This window comes from Seriola lalandi, unplaced genomic scaffold, assembly GCF_002814215.2.
Source record: "Seriola lalandi dorsalis isolate HSWRI2012SDOR001 ecotype SW California unplaced genomic scaffold, Sedor1 jcf7180002054850, whole genome shotgun sequence".
NCBI lineage: Eukaryota > Metazoa > Chordata > Actinopteri > Carangiformes > Carangidae > Seriola > Seriola lalandi.
Window position 1 is genome coordinate 1,922,829 of NW_019525403.1, and position 20,890 is coordinate 1,943,718.

At 42.2% G+C, this 20,890-nt stretch overlaps 1 protein-coding gene across 1 annotated transcript in view; it reads left to right on the top strand.

Annotated features, from left to right (window-relative positions):
- Positions 1 to 20,890, top strand: part of dmd (dystrophin) — a 289,183-nt gene that overhangs the window by 264,145 nt on the left and 4,148 nt on the right. Inside the window, exons 69-82 of the mRNA XM_087179530.1 lie at positions 1,037 to 1,098; positions 1,340 to 1,414; positions 3,147 to 3,348; positions 3,430 to 3,515; positions 3,938 to 4,095; positions 4,903 to 5,069; positions 6,112 to 6,223; positions 6,920 to 7,056; positions 8,958 to 8,996; positions 11,459 to 11,524; positions 16,120 to 16,185; positions 18,316 to 18,474; positions 19,545 to 19,788; positions 20,641 to 20,755. Of these exons, the coding sequence (XP_087035656.1) occupies positions 1,037 to 1,098; positions 1,340 to 1,414; positions 3,147 to 3,348; positions 3,430 to 3,515; positions 3,938 to 4,095; positions 4,903 to 5,069; positions 6,112 to 6,223; positions 6,920 to 7,056; positions 8,958 to 8,996; positions 11,459 to 11,524; positions 16,120 to 16,185; positions 18,316 to 18,474; positions 19,545 to 19,788; positions 20,641 to 20,755 (1,688 nt within the window). The remainder of the gene's footprint in view (positions 1 to 1,036; positions 1,099 to 1,339; positions 1,415 to 3,146; positions 3,349 to 3,429; positions 3,516 to 3,937; positions 4,096 to 4,902; positions 5,070 to 6,111; positions 6,224 to 6,919; positions 7,057 to 8,957; positions 8,997 to 11,458; positions 11,525 to 16,119; positions 16,186 to 18,315; positions 18,475 to 19,544; positions 19,789 to 20,640; positions 20,756 to 20,890) is intronic.

Sequence of the window (20,890 nt, forward strand, 5' to 3'; positions counted from 1 at the left end):
GAAATCATTGACGACTATCACAGGCAGGAAACTTCTCATGTTTTAACCTGACGAGAATAAAACTGATTAAAACCAAAAGGCTTTTTAGCATCTCAACGAACCGACAAGAGATTAAACATTCAGTCATTTCTATTTATTCTGCTTCAATTTACATAAATTTACACAAATGTGAATATTAATATTTTACAGAACTTCAAATTATAAACTAAATCAGTTCTGAATTTTATGTATTCATAATGAATGATTCAGGACTTATTGTTAGCTGTTAGCATTCCCCACCTGCATTAACTACAGTATTTCTTAGACCTTTACAGGCTAGTGGTTCTACTGTATATGGATGCTTTAGCCATGCATCCGTCTGACTTTTCATAAGGTTCACTTTAGTGAAATATTACTTTCAACTATTGGATGTGTTGTCATGGAGACATTCATGTTCCCCTCAAGATGATTTGTTATAACTTTCTCATCTAGTGTCATCAGCAGCTCCCATCAGCCTCAGCTGTTCTTTGTACATCTGCCCTGTGCTCATTCACAACTGTTAGTATGCTAACTTGCTAAAATAAGAAGGTAAACATTATGCCTGCTGCACATGTTAGCATCGTTATTGAAAGCATAGCATGTTGCCATGCTAGCACTAGCCTTTAGCTCAAATCACCACCGTGATTTAGCACAGGGCTGCTAGCTTAGCTCTAGACTTCTCGTCTCCTCGTCCTCAGATTTCAGTCCAGGAAGTAAACATGAAGAAGATTCTGTTGAACTGTGATGAGGTTCTTGATGTCAGCACCTAATGTGGCTGCTGAAGGTACAGCCCTCACAGCTGTTTATTTGTCAGTCCCCAGCTTTGCACATACAGTTGCAAAATCATCTATACTTCCTGAGCTACTGCTTTCAAACAACAATTAACAAGCCAAGAAATGTTCAAAAGTTGGAAAAGTTTCACCAGAATATTTTCACAGTCATTTCAGGGAGGCTTGTCATTGACCTCTCTATAGAATACACCATGATCTGACCATTGTGTCTCTCTGTCACCTTCCAGCCACCAGACCCAGACAACATGCTGGGACCATCCCAAGATGGCCGAGCTCTACCAGTCTCTGGGTAAGATGCACGTTCTTACACGCGCTTGCTGTCTATGTTTGAATTGAACTCAGATCCATGTCTTCTCATAAATTCACAAACTGCTTAACTGTGAAACAATATGTAGTATCACTGGATGTTAACTTCACAGCTGAATGACTACCAGGATGAAATGAAGACGTTATGAGCAGAAGGAAGAAACTCCAGGGTCTCCTTCCTCTTCATCTCTAACTGGGTTTGTTCTTCTTGTTTCTTTCTTCAGCTGACCTGAACAATGTCCGGTTCTCGGCCTACAGGACAGCCATGAAGCTCAGACGCCTGCAGAAGGCTCTCTGCTGTAAGTACTCTCTCCTCCATGTTGACATGACTGCATCACGTCATTTCTACAGATTTATCAGCTGCACGTTCATTCTACCAAATCCCAAAAGTCTTCCCCTGGATATGGATGTTAGTGAAACCAGTTTGAGACTTTAGCTTTGGGACATGGAGCATGATCCTGCTGGAAGTAGTAACATGGTCAGCAACAATACTCTGATTGGATAATTATGAATAAGCAGGTGTTCAGGTGCTTGTGAGTGTATATAACTCTCCTGTGTGTGTCACGTAGGGTTTTTATCCCTCGCTTCAAGTACAGCGCTCTCTCCTCATGAGTGCTCCTCTCAGTGTGTTCAAGTCCTCCTTCACTCTGCTCTTTTCTTCTCTCTCTTCTTTCACATCCTCCACTCCTTTTCTCAATTCACTTCATTTGTCGTGTCCATTGTCTCCTCTTCCTTTTTCTTCTCTCTACCTTACCTTTGTCTCTCATCTCACACAATGTGTGTGTATGTGTTTCCGTGTTTCCATATGTGTGTTTACTCATCCCTCTCGTCTCTCGCCGGATGATCTGTAGAGTGTGACCCGCCTACGAGCTGTTATGTGTGTGATATGTTTCAAGGCGTATAGCTGGCTGCAGCCGTATAGCAGGAGCTCTGTTTGTGTGAGGTGTTCTAAAAATGAATGTGAACAGGTTTTGGTGATTAACCTCCAGGAAGCAGCGCGGTGGTTAAAACTCTCTTTTCACTGCCTTTGTCATTACTCTCCATTTCTTTTTTTCTCTCTTTCCCTCAATCTCCTCTTTCATCTTGTTTTTTTCTTCATCAGATAAATCTTGTTTCATCTTGTTTTTGTTTTTTAAATCAAAAAAGCATCAAATCCTGAGAAGCAGGATTTAAAAATCCTTGAGAAGATTTCATTAGAGTGATTGAATAATCATTGCAGTTCTGCTGTCATTTAAACAGCATCTTTAGAAACCTGGACTGCAGTATATTCATGACAAGAACACAAATTAAATGTAAAAAGAAGAAGAAACAATGATAGTATTAATACAATAAAAAAAAAAAAGTGAATAAGAGATGAAACAGTTACTGTTTTCACGGTAAAAATGCCAGACCGTTAGTATTACTGTTTAAATTTTAATTATCACTATAACTGTGGTTGATTACGGTCGTTAATTACTGTGGTTAATTCAATTCACTTTAGGTCGTCTCCCAGACGGAGATGTAAAACTACATTGAGATGGTTTTTGATTCTTATAACCACAGATATCTCTTCCTATGGATCAACAGTATATCCTCTGTGTGCCTCTCTGATGTCGTCCAGTGTGTGTTCCCGGAAGAGCAAAAGGTCTAATCCGACTTTGTTTCAGCTCAAAAACATGTTCAACCTTCATCCCGTCAATTTAAGCATGATTTTCTCATTTGTAGCTCGTCTCTGCGAGTTCAGGTTCGGGCATTGATCTGTCTTCAGCTGACTTATGTGTTAGCAGTATTAGAAGTGTGTTTGGCCTTTTCTCAGCATCAACACACCTCTTTCTCTCTCTCTCTGTTCTTTAGCGGACTCAGTGAATGATAATGAGGAACAATGTGATATTGTATGGATCCCTGGAGTGACACCCCCTTCCTACCGCTGTCCTTGAGCAGCATTGAGCTTAAGGACACTTAGAACATGAAGGGTTTGAACCCAGCCGGTGTTGTGTGTGTGTGTTTCGAAGAAAACTAACCATCCTCCTCTCTCTCTCTCTGTCTCCACAGTGGACCTGCTGAGCATGCCGATAGCGTGCGAGGTGCTTGACCAGCACGGGCTGAAGCAGAACGAGCAGCTGCTGGACATCTCCCAGCTGGTCACGTGTCTGACCAGCCTGTACCAGCGGCTGGAGCAGAGCCACTCCCACCTCGTCAATGTCCCGCTGTGTGTCGACATGTGCCTCAACTGGCTGCTCAACGTCTACGACACGTACGTGCAGCACACACACACACACACACACACACACACACACATTTAACATATTTTAACATGTTGTTTTGTTGGTGGCAGTGGTCGCACCGGAAAGATCCGGACACTGTCGTTCAAAACTGGAATCATCTCACTCTGCAAGGCTCACCTGGAGGATAAGTACAGATGTAAGTCAGTCTGTTTAATTACATTATAAAGTGAAGTGCATCATCAGTTTTGATAATTAAGTAATCTCTCTAGTTATTTGTGAAAATGTCAACCATTTTTTGTTCCATGATTTTAAATACAGTTTGCTTCTCTTCTTTTATGTCGTTGTAGATTGAATCAGAGCATGTTTTAATTATAATGTGACATTTGAAGGACTAAACAATCAGTAATATGAAATAATCAAAAAGGAATAATTTCCAATACACAAATGAGATAATATTGCTGCTTTTCTGCAGCGTGAACACATGTCCAGATGTCAGCGTGTGGTATTTACATAGAAAACCACAGGCATCATACGGCATCATCTATTTTCTCTCCATCTGCTCGTTTCCTTCCTCTCTCTTGTCCTGCCCCGCCTCTTCCTCATCTTTCCCTCCTCCAGTCCTATTCAGACAAGTCGCCAGTGCGACCGGTTTCTGTGACCAGCGTCGCCTGGGCCTCCTCCTCCACGACTCCATCCAAATCCCCCGGCAGCTCGGCGAGGTCGCCTCCTTCGGCGGGTCCAACATCGAGCCCTCCGTCCGCAGCTGCTTCCAGTTTGTATGTCACACATTCTGACAAACACTCGCTTCTAACTGTTTGGATCTGAGTTAACCGGTTTGATTTGCTACAGAGTCGTAGACAGTAATACTGAATGTAAACACTAATAATAGTAACAGGACCAGTTGCACGGATGTCTATTTGCAGTGATGCCTAAGGCCCCTCCAGATGAAGGCCACATATTCCCACAGCCCCACCAAGCATCCTGATGTTTGTTTACTCCTGGCTCAGGTTTATTTATGGAAAGAAACTGCATCGTCACAATGAGCCAAGCTGGAATTTAAGGGCAAAACACTGATAAAACCCAGTGAATCGAAGTGTCAGGCAGGAGAAGCAAGTGAATGGCAGGCTGTATGAGATCAAACAAATCATGTGTCATAGCTGCAGAGATGTTGCTGGAATGGAAACATGGGCAAGCAAGAGAAAAACATTTTAAAAACACGGCCTCTAAAATGAAAAAGTGTGAGACAGTTGCTGATGTATTGTCAAAGTAAATGAAAATGAAATACAAATGTAAATACTTAAACTAACATTTTAATGAGAAGACTTCAGGGTGTTTTGTGCAGCTGTTTTTATTTTAAGGAAGCCTTAACTCAGACTTTAAGGAAAATCTTGAAGACTAAGGAAGCTTAAATATTTCAGTGAACATTTTAAGGAAATGTTAAGGATGAAACTTAAGGGTGTTTTGTGCAACTGCTTTCATTTTAAGGAGACTGTAACTTTTTTAAAATTTTAAGGAAAATCTTAACTTAAGATGTTTTAAAAAGTCGGAACCCTTACCCTAACCCTGTGACCTTGTCTTTAAAGGCCAACAACAAACCAGAGTTGGAGGCCGCCATGTTCCTGGACTGGATGCGTCTGGAGCCCCAGTCCATGGTGTGGCTACCCGTCCTGCACCGTGTGGCCGCTGCCGAGACTGCCAAGCATCAGGCCAAGTGTAACATCTGCAAGGAGTGTCCCATCATAGGATTCAGGTCAGTACCATCGCTTTACAATACAGATGTCCCTTAAACAATTCAGCATTTTTAGCCAAGCTTTACAGGTGAATGCCAAATTGAAAGAGTCCCTGGCCAGGTCCACAGAGCCATAATAAATAAATACTTCAAACAGCTTAGTGTGTATCTTGTACAGATGGGTGTTCCTCAGAGGATGAAGCTCGCTGACCCTGATATGTCAACATCTACATCTATCATAGTTGTCCATACATTGGTTTATGACCAGACACCTGCAGAACTAATGACAGTCCCATGAGCCTCAGCTATGCTTTGAGTTTAGCGCCAATTAGCATTTAGCTCAAAGCACTGCTGAGTGAAAGTACAGCCTCGTGGAGCTGCTAGCATGGCTGCTTAGACCCATTCACACTGAACCTACAAATGTATTATCGCACAGTGTGGAGGCACCGTGAGTCATGGGCTGCTCACTTCAACATCATACTTCAGCTCTGCTCTGATGACGCATTGTTGACAGCTGTAGTAATATTTTCTAATTGTTATGAGCCCCCTAACACTCCCTCGTACAAAAATATTCTTTCATGCAGTGTTATACATAACATAAAAGACTAAAAAGCGTTTTGTTTGGGGTAATTATTCCAGTAAAAACACATTAACTTCCCCCCCAGCTCCAGCTGTGAGGAAGCTCACCCTCACTCTCACAATACAGATGGAACCCAGGAGGTTTTTTAATGAAAGGTTGGGACCTGTAAAAGGAGGTGTGTCTCCTCTTTTATTGGCGGGCCCCTTCACGACAAGAGTCCCAGGGCCAGAGAATAAATTGTGGCTGAATTTTCAATGCTCCTACCCTGAAGAAAACAGAGCTGTAAATTTCTCTTTTCTTTTTCTGTCTCTGCACTTTCCTCCTTTTTTCTCTTTCTTCTACTCTGTTTTTTTTATTTACATTTGTTTTTGTTTTTTTACATTTGCCCCTCCCACCTTTGCTCTCTCCTTCTTCTTCTGTCTTCCTCTCTTTACTTTCTTAACCAACCTCCCCCCTTTTCTTCTCTTTCTTTTCTCTGCTCAGATATCGGAGTCTGAAACATTTTAACTATGACATTTGCCAAAGCTGCTTCTTCTCTGGTCGCGTTGCCAAGGGACACAAGATGCAGTACCCCATGGTGGAGTACTGCACTCCGGTATGAACACGCACGCACACACACACACACACACACACACACACACACACACACACAGTGCAAATCGATAAAGCTCTGTGTCTGTTCACTAAAAATGAGTCTAGAGCTGGGTGTTGATTAGCTTAGCTTAAAGTCTGGAGGCAATAGCTAGCCTAAAGCTAAAGCTGGTGGAGACCAAACACAGAGCTAAAAGACAGGGAACAGGTATTCAGCAGCACCTCTCCAAATGAACTCTAATGATCTGTGTCTGCTGGATGTAGAGGTTCATGTGTGACATCATGTGTACATTGTGTTCTGCTGCCCACAAGTGGCCAGAAAAGAATTATTGCAGCTTTAAATTCCTGGACTATCACAGAATTTGTAAAAACAAAAAAGAGCTCTAAGGGAAAGTCAGAGAATATTAAGAGATTTTACAAATGACTCACTTGAATTGAAGAAACCAAAAAGTAATTTCCTACTTCCTACTAAAGAACAGTTAAAGTGATTTCTGTAGCTCAGACGAGGCTGGAATAAAAACACAGAGGCCCTGGCTGAGAGTCATTAATCTGTTTCCTCTCTCTTAATCTAATGACACACTCAGTCCTGACAACGAGGGCACTGACTTCACTTCACTAAATGTTTGAATAAAGTCGAAAGGCCTGAAATACACGAGCAGGCTGCTCTTACAGGTGTGTTGTTGTGCCCGTCTCTCTCCAGACGACGTCAGGGGAGGACGTCAGGGACTTCGCCAAGGTGCTGAAGAACAAGTTCAGGACCAAGCGCTACTTCGCAAAACACCCACGCATGGGCTACCTGCCTGTCCAGACAATCCTGGAGGGAGACAACATGGAGACGTGAGCCTCTCACACACACACACACACACACACACACACACACACACACACACACACACAGGAAGGTTTTACTACAAACTGAGACCCTCACTGATGTGACCTGAATTAGAGTACCCACATTCACAACTCTGACCACATGAGGATATTTCACTAGTTAAACACACATGCATGCAGAGCACTTGGGAAATTATAACAGACATTTTCCACTATTTCCTGTTTATTATCAATAAGCTATAATCGGCTGATATTAGTTGGTCTCTATTATGAACATTTATGATTATGAAAATCCAAATAACCTCTAATCCTGCTCAATTTACAGTGGCAATAAAAAGTCTGCAAACTCTTTGGAAGTAAAATGGTTTTCTGGATTCATTAATTAGTGATGGTGTTTTCATGTTGGTGTTCAGATCCCTTGTAACACCACACATAGAGCTGCATGTTCCTCCCAAACAATTCAACCTTAGTTTCACCAGTCCATGTAATATGTTCCCAGTAGTGCTGTGGAGAGTCAAGGTGCTCTTTGACAAACTTCAGGTACAGCGATGTTTTTATTCGGAGAGCAGCAGCTTCCTCTGTGGTGCTTCAGCTAACCATGAGCACTACGATCTGTGTATGATAGACTCATGAAGAGAGATGTGAACCAGCTCCAGTGATTCCTTTGAGCCTTTAGCTGTGACTCTCTTTTTTTTGAGGCATGATTCACATCAGCAAACTCAAAATGTTGAAAAGACTCTAATCTTGTGTCATTGAGTGGACTCCAGGTTTCTAACTCCTGACTTCAGTTCGCTTTCGTTGACACCATTAGCCGAGGTGTTCACATACTTCTTCCAGCTACACTGTATGTTTAAATGATGTTGCTGTGCTCCAAAGGCTTCACTTACTTTTTCATGCCGCTGTAGATGGTGGACGTTTCCCTATTGTTAATGCAAGGCCATGTGTTCACTGCTGTTCCACAGCACTGAACACATGAACACAGATAAAGAGGAAACTGAATGAAGCTCAACTTTGCAAAGGCTTCAGTTTGAAGCGATAATTAATGACAGGCTTGAAGGTTGAAACTAATATAACACACACGAGCACACAGTGACATTTTGTACAAAATTAATGTGTAACTGGATTGTGTTTGTTCTATGACGCAACAACACACTGTTTATATTGCGTTTGTGTTGGATGTTCTTGACTTCTCTTAAAGAAAAATAAGTGCATGCACACGTTAAAGGTGCTATGTGTAAGTTTTGCTATTGCTACATAGCTAAGGTTAGTATTAACAGCTGTTTTCTTACCAGCTTCATCCATAGTTTATAACACAAGAGGATGTAATACGTCCTCTGAGCAGCTACTTCTTCAGTAAACTACCGTGACTCGGTATCGTAAAGTGCCGAGACAGTCTGACGGAGCTGGAGCTAGCTGGTTAGCATGCTAACTTCAGTGAAACAAGAGGGCTCTCTGTGAGTGAAGGAATTAAGTTTGCTGATGCTGAACTCGCAATGTTTCTTTTAGACTGCAAAGTAAACAGCTGTTAATGCTAACGTTAGCTATATAGCAATAGCAAAGCTTACATATAGCACCTTTAAGGTTCGATATTTCACATCATGAATGTGTCGTTATATTTGGAATGGTGCTGTTTTATTAATGAAATTATAATTGTTTAGTTGCACCAGGCAGGTCAATCAATAATCAATTCCTTATCGATAATGACTGTTTGTTGTTGTGTGTGTGAATGTGTCCATGCATGTACTTGTGCACTTTAACTCATATTTTTTCACACTGTCTTCAGTATAGCCTCACCCCCCCCTCCACATTTGCCCCCACTGCCCTCCATACTACAGCTCCCACCATGCCTTGCTGTGCAGTGTCCTCCCACTTCTTGTGTCATCATCTCACGTTTTTTTGTCTTGCAGTCCTGTCACTCTGATCAACTTCTGGCCCGTAGACCATGCGTGAGTACCTGGCTCGCACATGCGCACACACACACACACACACACACACCTGTTCATTCACTTTCTGTCAGTCTAAATATTCTGTCTTTCAAACATGCAAATTTTCTTTTCTGTCTCACACACACACCTTCACCTCCACCTCATTGTGTTTGCATCAGACAGTTTCTTGCTGCTGCAGATCTGGGATTCAGGATGAGTCCCTCCTGTCATTCAGTCATTAAACTACCTCGGCCAGTAATGTCATGCAAAATTATCTTATAATTATTAACCTCATTTGAATAGTTTCATTGTTTTGAGACGGCCCAGAGTGGTGCAGCTTTTCTGTGAGCACAAGCTGAACAATTTCATTTTACAAAGTCTTTTTCTACAGTGATTTTGAGTCCAATTAAAAATCTGAAATCAAAGAATGTGAGACTCACAAATGTCTGATGTAATGCTGCGTTTGTTTCAGCAGCAGGCGTTGACTCTGAGTAGTCACTATTCAATATTAGTATATTAGTATGCAGCTGCTGTTCTACGGCACTTATAATCATCACTCATGTTCCACTGGCAGATACTAATTCATAGAGAAATACACTGTGGAGGCAACAGTATAATACACAGGCTAATGCACAGCGTACTACACTGACATACAGTTCATGCCCCTTGTCTTACTTTGTTTTATCCATAAAATAGGACACAATGCAGAGGTTGCTGGTTCGATTCCCGGCCCTTCCATTCTCTGTGTCAAATTGTTGTTGGGCAAGATACTGAACCCAAATGTCACTTTGAGTGGTTGACAAGACTAGAAAAGCTCTGTATAAGTGCAGTCCATTAAGCATTTGCCATATATTATTTAACAGAGCTGCTATGATCTGATGATGCTAGCTTCTGCAACCCAGGAGCTAACAGTCAGGTGTGGTTAATGTGATGACATTTGATTGGATAAATTGATGTATTCTGTGTTAGTTTTAGATAAGTCATCAAAAATGTTTTAGAGAATGAGAAAAGAGATGGATATAAAAGTGCTCAGAAATTATTTATTAATACATATTGTTTGGTTAAGAAATAACCAAATAGTTAACACAGGCATAGCAGAAAAATGTTTTCAAAATTATTTTTTATTTTACGATCTCTTGAATGGCCAAACGATACGCTTACTTTGCAGGCCACACAGGGCTGCTGTCAGCGCAGCATTAGTAGTAGCAAACCAGTAGTCGTCAGTGACTGTTGTCAGTCATAATATTCAGGTGGGAAGTGGAATATTATAAAGTTAAAGTGGGTAGCAGAACCACAGCATTAAAATTGGGGATGTCAGTGATTCATCTGTTATTGATTAATTGTCATTAATAATTCAATGGATTAAAAATGTATTAACCCACAATGCTGAGGACGAGGATGTATAGTAGAACCCAGCTGCCCCGTAAGGGCTGCCCGAGTTATAAAACAAGCGCACCTCTTTGTCAGCGAAGAATGAGTATGACTATCTGTGCTCATTGTGGCACAGTTGTTGTCTGTTGTCTGAGGCTCATGCTAACGCCATGCAGCTAAGTGTGCTAACGTTCGGGACAAGCAGCGCCAGTGTTAATCATGCTTCAAACATGATCAACACCAAAGTGATGAACTACAACATTTGGTGGTAACAACATTTCATAAGGAGTGATGCATATCAACAGTAGTCGGTATATGCCAGTGGAACATGAGTGACATTGTTTAAGTGTCTTAATCCAGAACAGCAGCATAGTAATAATCAATAGTCCAACACCACTGAGAATCAACATAATACAGAAGTCAAGAGTTGTACTCAGTCAGCTGTCAGTCTCTGAGTCACTTGAAAAAACAAAATCAAGAAAAAGAAAACACTTGTTTTAACCCACTGTGCCAGATTCTTCAGTTATTATAAGAGATTGTCGCCTGTATCGAGGTTGATATGTGATGTTCAGTGATCCTCTCAGTGTTTTTCTGCACGTTAAAGCAAAGAATTCAATGGAAAAGATCAACCACAGTGATATAAGACGAGTAACATCATTTTAATATATAGGGATTCTTTAGTATTTTGGATTTCCTGAAAATGTCCTCCTTACGTTGAGGTAAAAACTCTAACATCAAACGTCAAGGTGCCCTTGTAAAGGGAAGTTTTCAGGATTTTAAAGAGTCACATCGTGACTTCTCAAGGACCGAGACGCTGCAGAGAAAGTGGTTTCCTAGTTAATGATGTCAAAGTGCTAATCTTCCCCTCAGCGGACGAGGTGTGAGATCTTAGATGTGACGTCTCTTTTGAAGCTGAGAGAGCAGGATACAAGCGAGGAGCTTATTTACAGAGCATCTCACACCGTCACACATCTGTGCCTCGTTCTGTCGCTGCCTTCACGGCTCTCCTGTGGCTTGTGTGCGTCTGTGCTGGGATTAATGAGTCCCTCCTGGTTGCATTCATGAGCTCTATCTCTCTCTCTCTCTTCCTGTCTCTGTCTCTTCTCTCCCAGGCCCGGATCGTCCCCTCAGCTCTCGCATGACGACACACACACTCGGATCGAGCACTACGCCAACCGGTAACACACTATCTGCTTTAAGCAGCGCCGCCTCACACTGTTGCGAGCAGGATACGGGGATGTAACCTTCCTCATGCTCTACTTTTTCCTCTCCCTGTCCTGGGCCCTGTGAGCGTCACAGATAATGGCTCCTCCAGAGAGACAGCGCGCCCCCCGACACCAGAAACACTGTGATTGATGTGATTTGGAATAATGACTTTGGAGAAAATGCTAAAACACACTTCCTGCACTTGGATGTCTGTCTTCTCCCCCCTCTGCGTTCATGCCGCCATAACTCACAGGGGATTGGTTGCCCTAATTCTTTGCTGACGCAGTTCTGGGGAAGTTTGAGTCAACATTCTCCTGATCATTACTCTCAATCATTAAGATGCTTTCTGGTGTTTTAAAGCTGTTAGTCACAAATTAGAGGTGTGAGCACTCAGTGAAAGCTTCCCCGCCCGCCAGGGTTTGATTGGTGCTCAAATCAGCTGAGGAGATGTAAGTTGTCCTTCTCCTGTTCACAACTGAGTGAGTCTGTTTCCGTTATTCAGTAATCTCATTAAATGCTAACACTGATGACGTGAACCGGCCTTTCAGGCACATGTCATATACAGTCAGTCCAGAGAGTTTGTTTCTCTTCCATCTCTTCATGTAAGTCAGGACATTATATACCGTGAAAACCCACAAAAAAACTACTAAATATTGCAATTATTACTGTTATCACTGACATTATGATTAGATACAAAGCCCCACATCACAAGACACATTAAGATCCAAAGTACCTGAGCATAATAAAAAAAGAGAACAGTATGAATAAAAACAGCTCAAATCGACATTATGCAAGAGGTTCTGACAGTCAGTGAAAAGATGCAATGAAATGTGTGAAAACAATCATTTGGGATAATACAAGGCTGAGACAAAGAGATGTGTTTTAAGGAGAGATGTGAAAGAAGTTAAAGAGTGTCTACTTTGAGTCAGGAGAGAGTTCCAGAGTGTTGGGGGCTCTTATAGTGAGACCTTGGGGGGGCCAGCAGGCGTCCTTCAGCCGGGGGCAGAGCCAGTCAATAATACAATTTGAAAATCAATCCGACATCTAACAATGTCAGTACAGTTAATGTGGGGAGTACAGTTAAACACAATGAGACCTGATCACATACAACACACCAGTCTAGTGTTAGCATGACACTCAGCTGCTGTTGCTTTAGGTCCAGCTGGTTTACACTGATACGTGATAGAACAGCCCTGCAATAAATCCTGCCTCCAAGGTTTTATCTTCCCCATTTCTAGCAATGAGGATGGCTGAGTAAGAGGAACACTCTGTGTGATGCCGCTCGAACACTTTAGTTTAGAACCATCGTGTAGGAGGATTTATTACAGGACTGTTGTATTAGCGAGGTGTCAATACACAAGTGTGTAAATCACAACCTCCCTAACTCCTTGTGCTTAGTGACTGTCAATCACACCTCAAAGGGGGCAAAGGTCATGTGAGCGTAGTTCCATTGCCAAACTGTTTAAATCTCCAGCGTTTGAACCAGGAAGTAAAGAGCCAGATAACATACTGTAAATTAAGACACAACATGGGAGAAATGAACAGCAACTGACGACTTTTCTAAAAGCACATTTTAACAGCTGAAACAGCTTCTTCCAGATCAATATTCCCAATATTTCTGGCTGTATGTGTCTGTGTTTTGAAAGAAGTCGATGCATTATTGTTGATTATGTAGAGATGGAGTGTGGGATACCTTGACAAATTATATTTAAGTATCTTTTTATCAGCAGGCATTTGTACGGTGGCCCTGAGAGCTCAACACACTGCGACTTCAGAAAACATGCTGCAAATACACGCAACACAACGGGAGTGTTTCCAGGGGACACTAAAAGGTGACGGACCGAAGGCTAAGCTAACAGCACATTTTTGCAATAATATCCGAGCCATGTCAAGGTCAAGGTGACCTCACAAAACACTTTTTAGCCATTACTCAAGACTTCACACAGCAATTATAACAACATTTCACACTAATGGTTCATATTTTCTATGACTCTGGATAAACAGACATGTAACCTGAGACTAGTCTGAGTGGAGGAGGCGATTGTAGCCTTAAGTTGAAGTGCGTTGAATTCTCAGGGCCACCGTACATTCGCCATTTTATGTCAAAGTTTCTGTCCTTCCTCTTGCACCAGCAGCAGCTCTGTTGGTTTACCTGCTGCTTCTTCAGTCAGGTGATAATGGCTGAACTTAAATGTCAAGATATCCCCTCGCATACAGCAGAGACTGAATCTCAACATGATGAAGTGATGTGTTTGGCTTTTTGGTGAATAAGCGCTCTGCACTGAGAGTCCAGTACACACTCATGTATGTGTGATGTTGCTTTTACCCAACCAGCCGTCAGTATTCTGGAGAGAACCGGAGCTTATTCACCAAAATATTCCACTTCCTTCAGTTTGCAGTGAACCCACCCACTGCTGAGGGACAAGAAGCAGTCCAATCAATTACTCACTGAGTCAATCAAGGAGTCGATCAATTGGTCACTGAATCAGTCAGTCATTGGCTTTCCTCTGTGGAGTCAGTGTGAGGACTGAGCCACAGGCCCAGTGTTTGATCCCTGCCAGAGAGTATTTGACACCACTCATTGTTGCCTTGGGCTAACACACACACACACACACATACACACACACACACAAATACACGCCAACACATGCTGATGGACACAGATGCTGAGTCACGCTCCCCCCTCCCTCCTCCAGCTCTCTGGTGTGGGTGTGGGGGATCTGTGGCAGATAGCATCCAGCAGATTAAAGGGAGGTGTTGAGGTGAAGAAGTAACATCATTAAGCTTTGGGTCGGCCGATGGCTCCCAGGCCACGAGGTTATCTCCCGTCTCTGTAGCATGCAGTAGCTCAGGACAACAAACAGCAGCCTGGGCAGATGCCAGTCTGTCACAGTGCATCTGCCTAATACTCACAGCCCTGAAATCTCCTCACTCTCCATGCAGGAAACTGATGGAGTGGAGATAGCAACAGGGCAATTTAAATCTTTGGCTTTTCGCTCACAGGTGTTTTATCATGATAGATCTGCTGAAGTGCAGCCAGGAAGTGTGTTTACAAGGCTCCTCTTAATGGCCTGATGTTGGTTTCTTTAAAGATAACAGGATGTTATTGTTCCTTTTAACGTATCGGTTCAGCCATGATACAAAAACATATTGTTCACTGACCTCCCGGAGAGTTGTTCATTTCCTCATGTGAGGTATCTGTATTAGATTTATGACTCTGCTTCATTTGTTCAAAGTGTTGAAACATTACGTTTCGTGTTTACTTTGAACAGATCTCACAGTTTTCACAGGAGTGATGAAACTGTCATCAGTGACATCACAGAAAGCTGCTTCATGACTCCCATCAGGCACTGGACTAGTCCCAGTGTCCCCCCTTAAACCTCAGTCCTGACTCCTGTTATGTATAGTATAGTAATGTTGGATCAGATGTGATGAAAGCTGATTTTGCATTTATCATCATAGGACAGATAACTGCTCACAGTTCAGGCTCTGAGTCACCACTGAGCTCTGTGTTTATACATGTAAACTTATTTTTTTCTTGCAACTTTAACATTTGGGTTCGTTCCTCTCATGCTTGTTTTTTCACTGTTCTTCTTCTACCTTTTCCGTTTTATGGCAGTTATTTAGCTACCATAACATGTGCATGCTTCTCAGGGCGTCCCCACGGTAACCCCATGTTCAATGTCACAACGCTACGAGCTTTATAATTCCCTCAGGGGGAGTCTGCAGAAATGCGGACTGTGTGAAAGGGCCCATAAATGTCCGTGACGGCGCCCTCATGCACTTGATGGTTTGACAGCGGGACAGATCTGAGCCCTCGGGGATTTACCTCGACGTCTGTGAGTCCATGAGGGTGGACACTGGGATTGAACCTCTCTTTCTTTCTTCCTGTCTGGTGCATTGCTGAGGTGCACTTGCTATGCCAGGCTAAGCTAACAGGCTCCTGGCTCTAGCTCTAACATTAATGCACGCATTCTGAGCGTAGTATCGATCTTCTCTTCTCACAAATATGAGGTTGAATTGCTCATTTAAAACCATTTAAATAAAAGAGACTAATGCAGCAGAAACCCAGTGACTGCTGTAATTCACAGTTACACAGTGAGTCACATTAAATTGAAAAGCAATTAGCAGCATTATGTGTTAAAGAGCTTTTAAAATGTCACTTTCAAGGCCAGAGACTGAAGGTCCTGCTTCAGTTGTAAACACTATGAAATGAAGGGGCAGTAGCAGACAGTGTGTGGGCGTCTAGCATTTCATCAGTTAAGGATACAATGATAACAACATATGTCAAACACAGCGGAGTCCAACCAGAAAAAACACCATCATCCACGATTCCTGCTGCTACAGCATCTTCTTCCATTCATTCAGGCAGGGAACCCGTCACAGGAAACATGAACCCAGAGCTGCTTCTGGGAGATTTCATATCAAACTGCGCCGTAGTTAAAATCCCAGTCATGGCAGTGAAACGTGTGAACTCTGAAGTGAGACAGATGTTCCCTCTAGAATCTACTAACTGCTCAGCCTGTTGGTTTTGGGACTGACTGCTCTGTTTCTTCCCCCTCCGCAGGTTAGCAGAAATGGAGAATCGTAATGGCTCTTATCTGAATGACAGTATCTCACCCAATGAGAGCATGTGAGAACCGCTTTTTGTTTGTTTGTTTGATTGTTTCTCACTCACTGATTGGCTCACTGTGTGTGAACTGGCTCTGTCCTCTTTGTTTCCATTGGCTGGTTGTGATATGATGTCAGTCATGTTTACATGTGCACAGAGTTCTGCTTTTATTCTTGTTGTTACTGTGACTTCAGCAAACATTCAGATCCTCTCACTCTTGGCATTTTTGCCAATCAATCTATACTCAATAATCCATCATTTACTCACAGTAGCTTCCATCTAGCCACTGGAATGGTGCGAATGGGTTCCTGGTCATCATTAGAAGTTCTTCAATTTCAGACGTCTCTGGCCAAGTTAATACAGGACTTTATGTTTGCAGTGATTGTACTAAAGTAAACCGACACACAGGTTTAAAATTCTGATGAAAAGACTGTGTGTGTATATTTCTGGTTTTGTGTGTACACATAGTTCGAGTCATGAATTACACATTTTATGCATCTGGTCCCCGGAGGTTTCAAACTCGACAACAGGTCACCATGTTCCTCTGAACACTCTAGAAATTAGAAAGGCTTTTATAATGTTGCCATGATCTATGTCTGACTATAGTTTTATCATGGGGCTGTAATTGTGGGTGAAATTGTGCGACCTTCTATTCAAAGGTGTGTGACTTTCTAAACTTAAAGTTCATTAAAGCAAACAGGAAGCACTCGACCACAATCTGGAGCCGCAGCAAAGCGTCTGAATAGTTTTCATTCAATAGTTGTCATTATGGGTCATTGAGTGTCGATTGATGGACAAAATAGCAGCTTAATTCATTTAAAATAAAAATCTACATCACAATGCAGAGGTAAGAAGTGAAGGGGTCTGAACACTTTGTGATGTCACTGTGTACCTGAGCACAATATACTGATATTACCAGGGAATATCAGTAAGATATAAATGAATACACAACTCATTTACAGTGATGAGTCTAAGTGTTTATGTAAATATGTAATAGGAACATTGTTCTTGTTATCTGTTTAAACTCATTACTGTGACATGTATTTGTTTTCTGATTCTCCTTTTCTTAAAATGTGGTGTCGACAAAAATGAGGTTGTTTTGAAAAAGGTACTTTAACAGGGCGACAGAGAGAGGAACAGAAACACCAGCTGACAGCTGCTGAGTTATCACAGCTCAAGAAATCTGACCAAACATTATTAAACTATTGGCAGATTGAAGATTAATATGAAAAATTGTTTAGAAATTAAAAGTACAATAGCGACAGTTTCAGATGATTCTAAATGAAATTAGTTTGAAGACATTTCTTTCAGCTCCGGTTGTTTAATATTTCTTAGACTGAGTCTTTAAGAGATTAAAGGTTCACTTCAAAACTGCCATAAAATACATTTTCAGGTCAGTTTTTGTAATATTTTTGACTTTTATTTATTAGTTTATCAGTTAAAATGTCTATTTAAATTACATATTTTCAACCAACCACAAAGGAACTCATTGTTCTTGAAGTAAACATCATCCCACCGACGCACACAGAAAATAGTCCATGTATTTATCACAGTTAAAGTCTGTGTTCTATGTTTATCTTGGCTGCAAGACAAGGACAATAAAGTTTTTAAAGTGTAATATTTTGAGCTAAAAAGCCTGTGATTAAAATAGTGAAGAACACATCTTGTAAAATGCAGCTTGATGAGGCAGAAAACACGCAGAGCTGAGAGAGACACACGCTCATGGTGAGCTTGGCTTTCATGTCGGCAGTCAGACGGCTCATATCTGCAGCTCCTTCAGTATTCAGGATGGTGGACTGGCTGAGCTCAAAGCAGTGCAGAGTACGCAGCAGCGTCTAAATAGCTGGCCTAATTAAAATCCTGCTAAACACCACGGGCTGCGTGTGATGGCTCACAGTTGGCAGAGCAGCGACCGTTCAGTCAGACTGAGTTCAGGACAAATGTGTTGTAGAGACGCCGGCCCTGGTCCTCTCTCTGTCCCCACTGTCTTCTCTTCTTCTGTGGTGCAGTCCTCTTCCCCTGCTGTTCTGTCATTCACTGGCTGATTTTCTTTTTCTCCATTTTTCTGTGTGTGTGTGTGTGTGTGCGCGTGATGCAAATGCGTGTGTATATCTACCCATCATTGGTGTGTGTGTGTGTGTGTGTCTGCAGCGATGACGAGCACATGTTGATCCAGCACTACTGCCAGTCTCTGAACCAAGGCTCTCCTCTCAGCCAGCCCCGCAGCCCCGCCCAGATCCTCATCTCCATGGAAACAGAGGAGAAGGGAGAGCTGGAGAGGGTCCTCAGTGACCTGGAGCAGGAGAACAGGTCAGTGATGAGTTCTCTTCTGTTGGCTGCGTCATCATTACACCTGGTATGACAGAAATAAAACATTGTACATTTCTTCATCTTTATTTATAATTTACATGTTCATATATGTATATTTGGTTTAATTCGTCCTTAAAGAACTTAGTAACTTTTGTTACTGTGCCACGAGGTAAGGAGGACCAGGGACGTCACAAGAAAAGTGATAAAGCATTTCCTTCATTTCATATTTTAATAGCCATTTAAAATAGAAATTGTGAAAGAATTCATAAAAAAACAATAAATACTTCCGATTTAAAAATTGATTTACAACATAAACAGCATAAAACGCATTAAATAAACCATTTACTAACACATGAATAAATAATAGAATTTGAATAAAGTATTTAACCAATTAGCTCAGTCATTTAGCTTCTCCTATTAGCCTTTTTATGACACTCTGGTAAAACCAAGTTGGCCATGGGATGTAACAAGCTTTCTGATTGGTTGGAGAGCTAGTGGGTTTTATCAGCTCTGAAGGCGAAGAGTGTCACAGAGGGGCTAAATGACTAAGCTAATCAATTAGCGAAAAGGAAAAGCAGCTGGAAAATTGAATTTTTTTCCTATTTTTAATTTCTTTTAAAAATTCTCCACAGAGAACAGGATGAAGGTAAACAGTAAATATAATGTAGGAGAAGCACAAGTAGAGAACACAAACTAAATCTGATGACAGTGAGCTCTGTTCAACAAGATACAACACAGACGGTACGAGGATATCATGTCCACATGCGAGACGATGGCTGAAACATTTGAGCTGATTTTGTACCAGGTGCTGTCGCTGCTGATGAAATACACGGTTAACTAGCTGTGGTCAACTGGGGTGAATTTCTAGAGCACATTTAAAGACAAGAGGTACATACCACAAACCAACTACATCCACAGTTTGGGTTAGAGTTACATACAGCAACATATGTCAGTTAGCGAACATCAGCCAAGCCGATCCAACATAAGCTACCGGTCATACCAGACCGCGTTCAGACCAGCACAGTGATTCTGTTTAAACTTCTCATGCATGTTTCTTGTGTTTCCTCCAGGAAGCTTCAAGCTGAGTATGACCGTCTGAAGAAGGCCCACGACAGGAAGGGTCTGTCCCCGCTGCCATCGCCCCCGGAGATGCTCCCGGTGTCACCGCAGAGCGCGCGCGACGCCGAACTCATCGCCGAGGCCAAACTGCTGCGGCAACACAAAGGACGTCTGGAGGCCCGGATGCAGATCCTGGAAGACCACAACAAACAGCTGGAGTCCCAACTGCACAGGCTGAGACAGCTGCTGGAGCAGGTACACACACACTCTATAATGACCTCATGACAACAGAATTTTAGAAATCTTTGCAAATTTATTAAAAAGGAAAAAGTGAAATGTCACTTTGACATAAGTATCCAGACACTTTACTGTGGGACTTGAAGTTTAGCTCTGGGGCTGGTTTCACACAGATATGTCAGACTGGTCTGTAGTGTTAGCTCAGTGTTCTTTTGGCTAATAGATCAGTCTGTTAGTCAGACCGTTTCACAAAAACACCTTTAACAGTCTTATTACATATTTGATCCACTCAGTCCATAGTGGAATAAATTGAGTCTTCTTCAGAGGGAGAGAAAAGCTCATCTTTTATCTGTCCACTCCTGCATCGTCAGGGGTTCAGGAAGTAACCAGCGAGTGTTTTTTTTACAAGCAGAAATCAACAACTCCTAAAAAATAGTGTGGAAAATTCAATTCAAAAATCAGTGCCAAAAATATATGACTTGGCCTTCCCTCCTGTAAAATGTGTTTTCTTCTGGGCGTAATAAAGAAAAGAATAATACATTTCCACCTGAGCTGCTGCCACGAGTTTAAATATCTGTCAGAAAATCTGTGTCCTCACTTGGGACCGTTTGCCTGCAGCCTGTGTGTGTAGGTGAGTTTACTGGAGCTGCCTCAGATCCATCCTCTCAACATCTGCTGTAAAAGTGCTCATGAGCAAGGCAGTAACCCGCCCACAGAGGTGACCAGCAGCTGGATTCATTCATTAAACAGAGCAGATGTTGATGTGGACCTGCAGCTCAGACTGACTCAGTTTCCTCCACATTGTCTGATTGTTGTGGCTGCTAATTTCTAGTGTATCTAATATTTTGTGTGTGTACGCGTGTGTGTCAGACGGATTCCAAGGTGAACGGCACAGCTCTGTCCTCTCCCTCCACCTCCTCTCAGCGCTCAGACTCCTCCCTCCCTCTGCTCCGTGTGGCCGCTAGCCAGACTACTGACACAATGGGTGAGAACACACACCACACACACTTACATCCTTTAATTTACATCCCCAGTGGACATAAATAGAGATGTCATGTGTCAGCATGTACAGACCACGCTGTTATACTGATATACTGTGTGTGTGTGTGTGTGTGTTGTT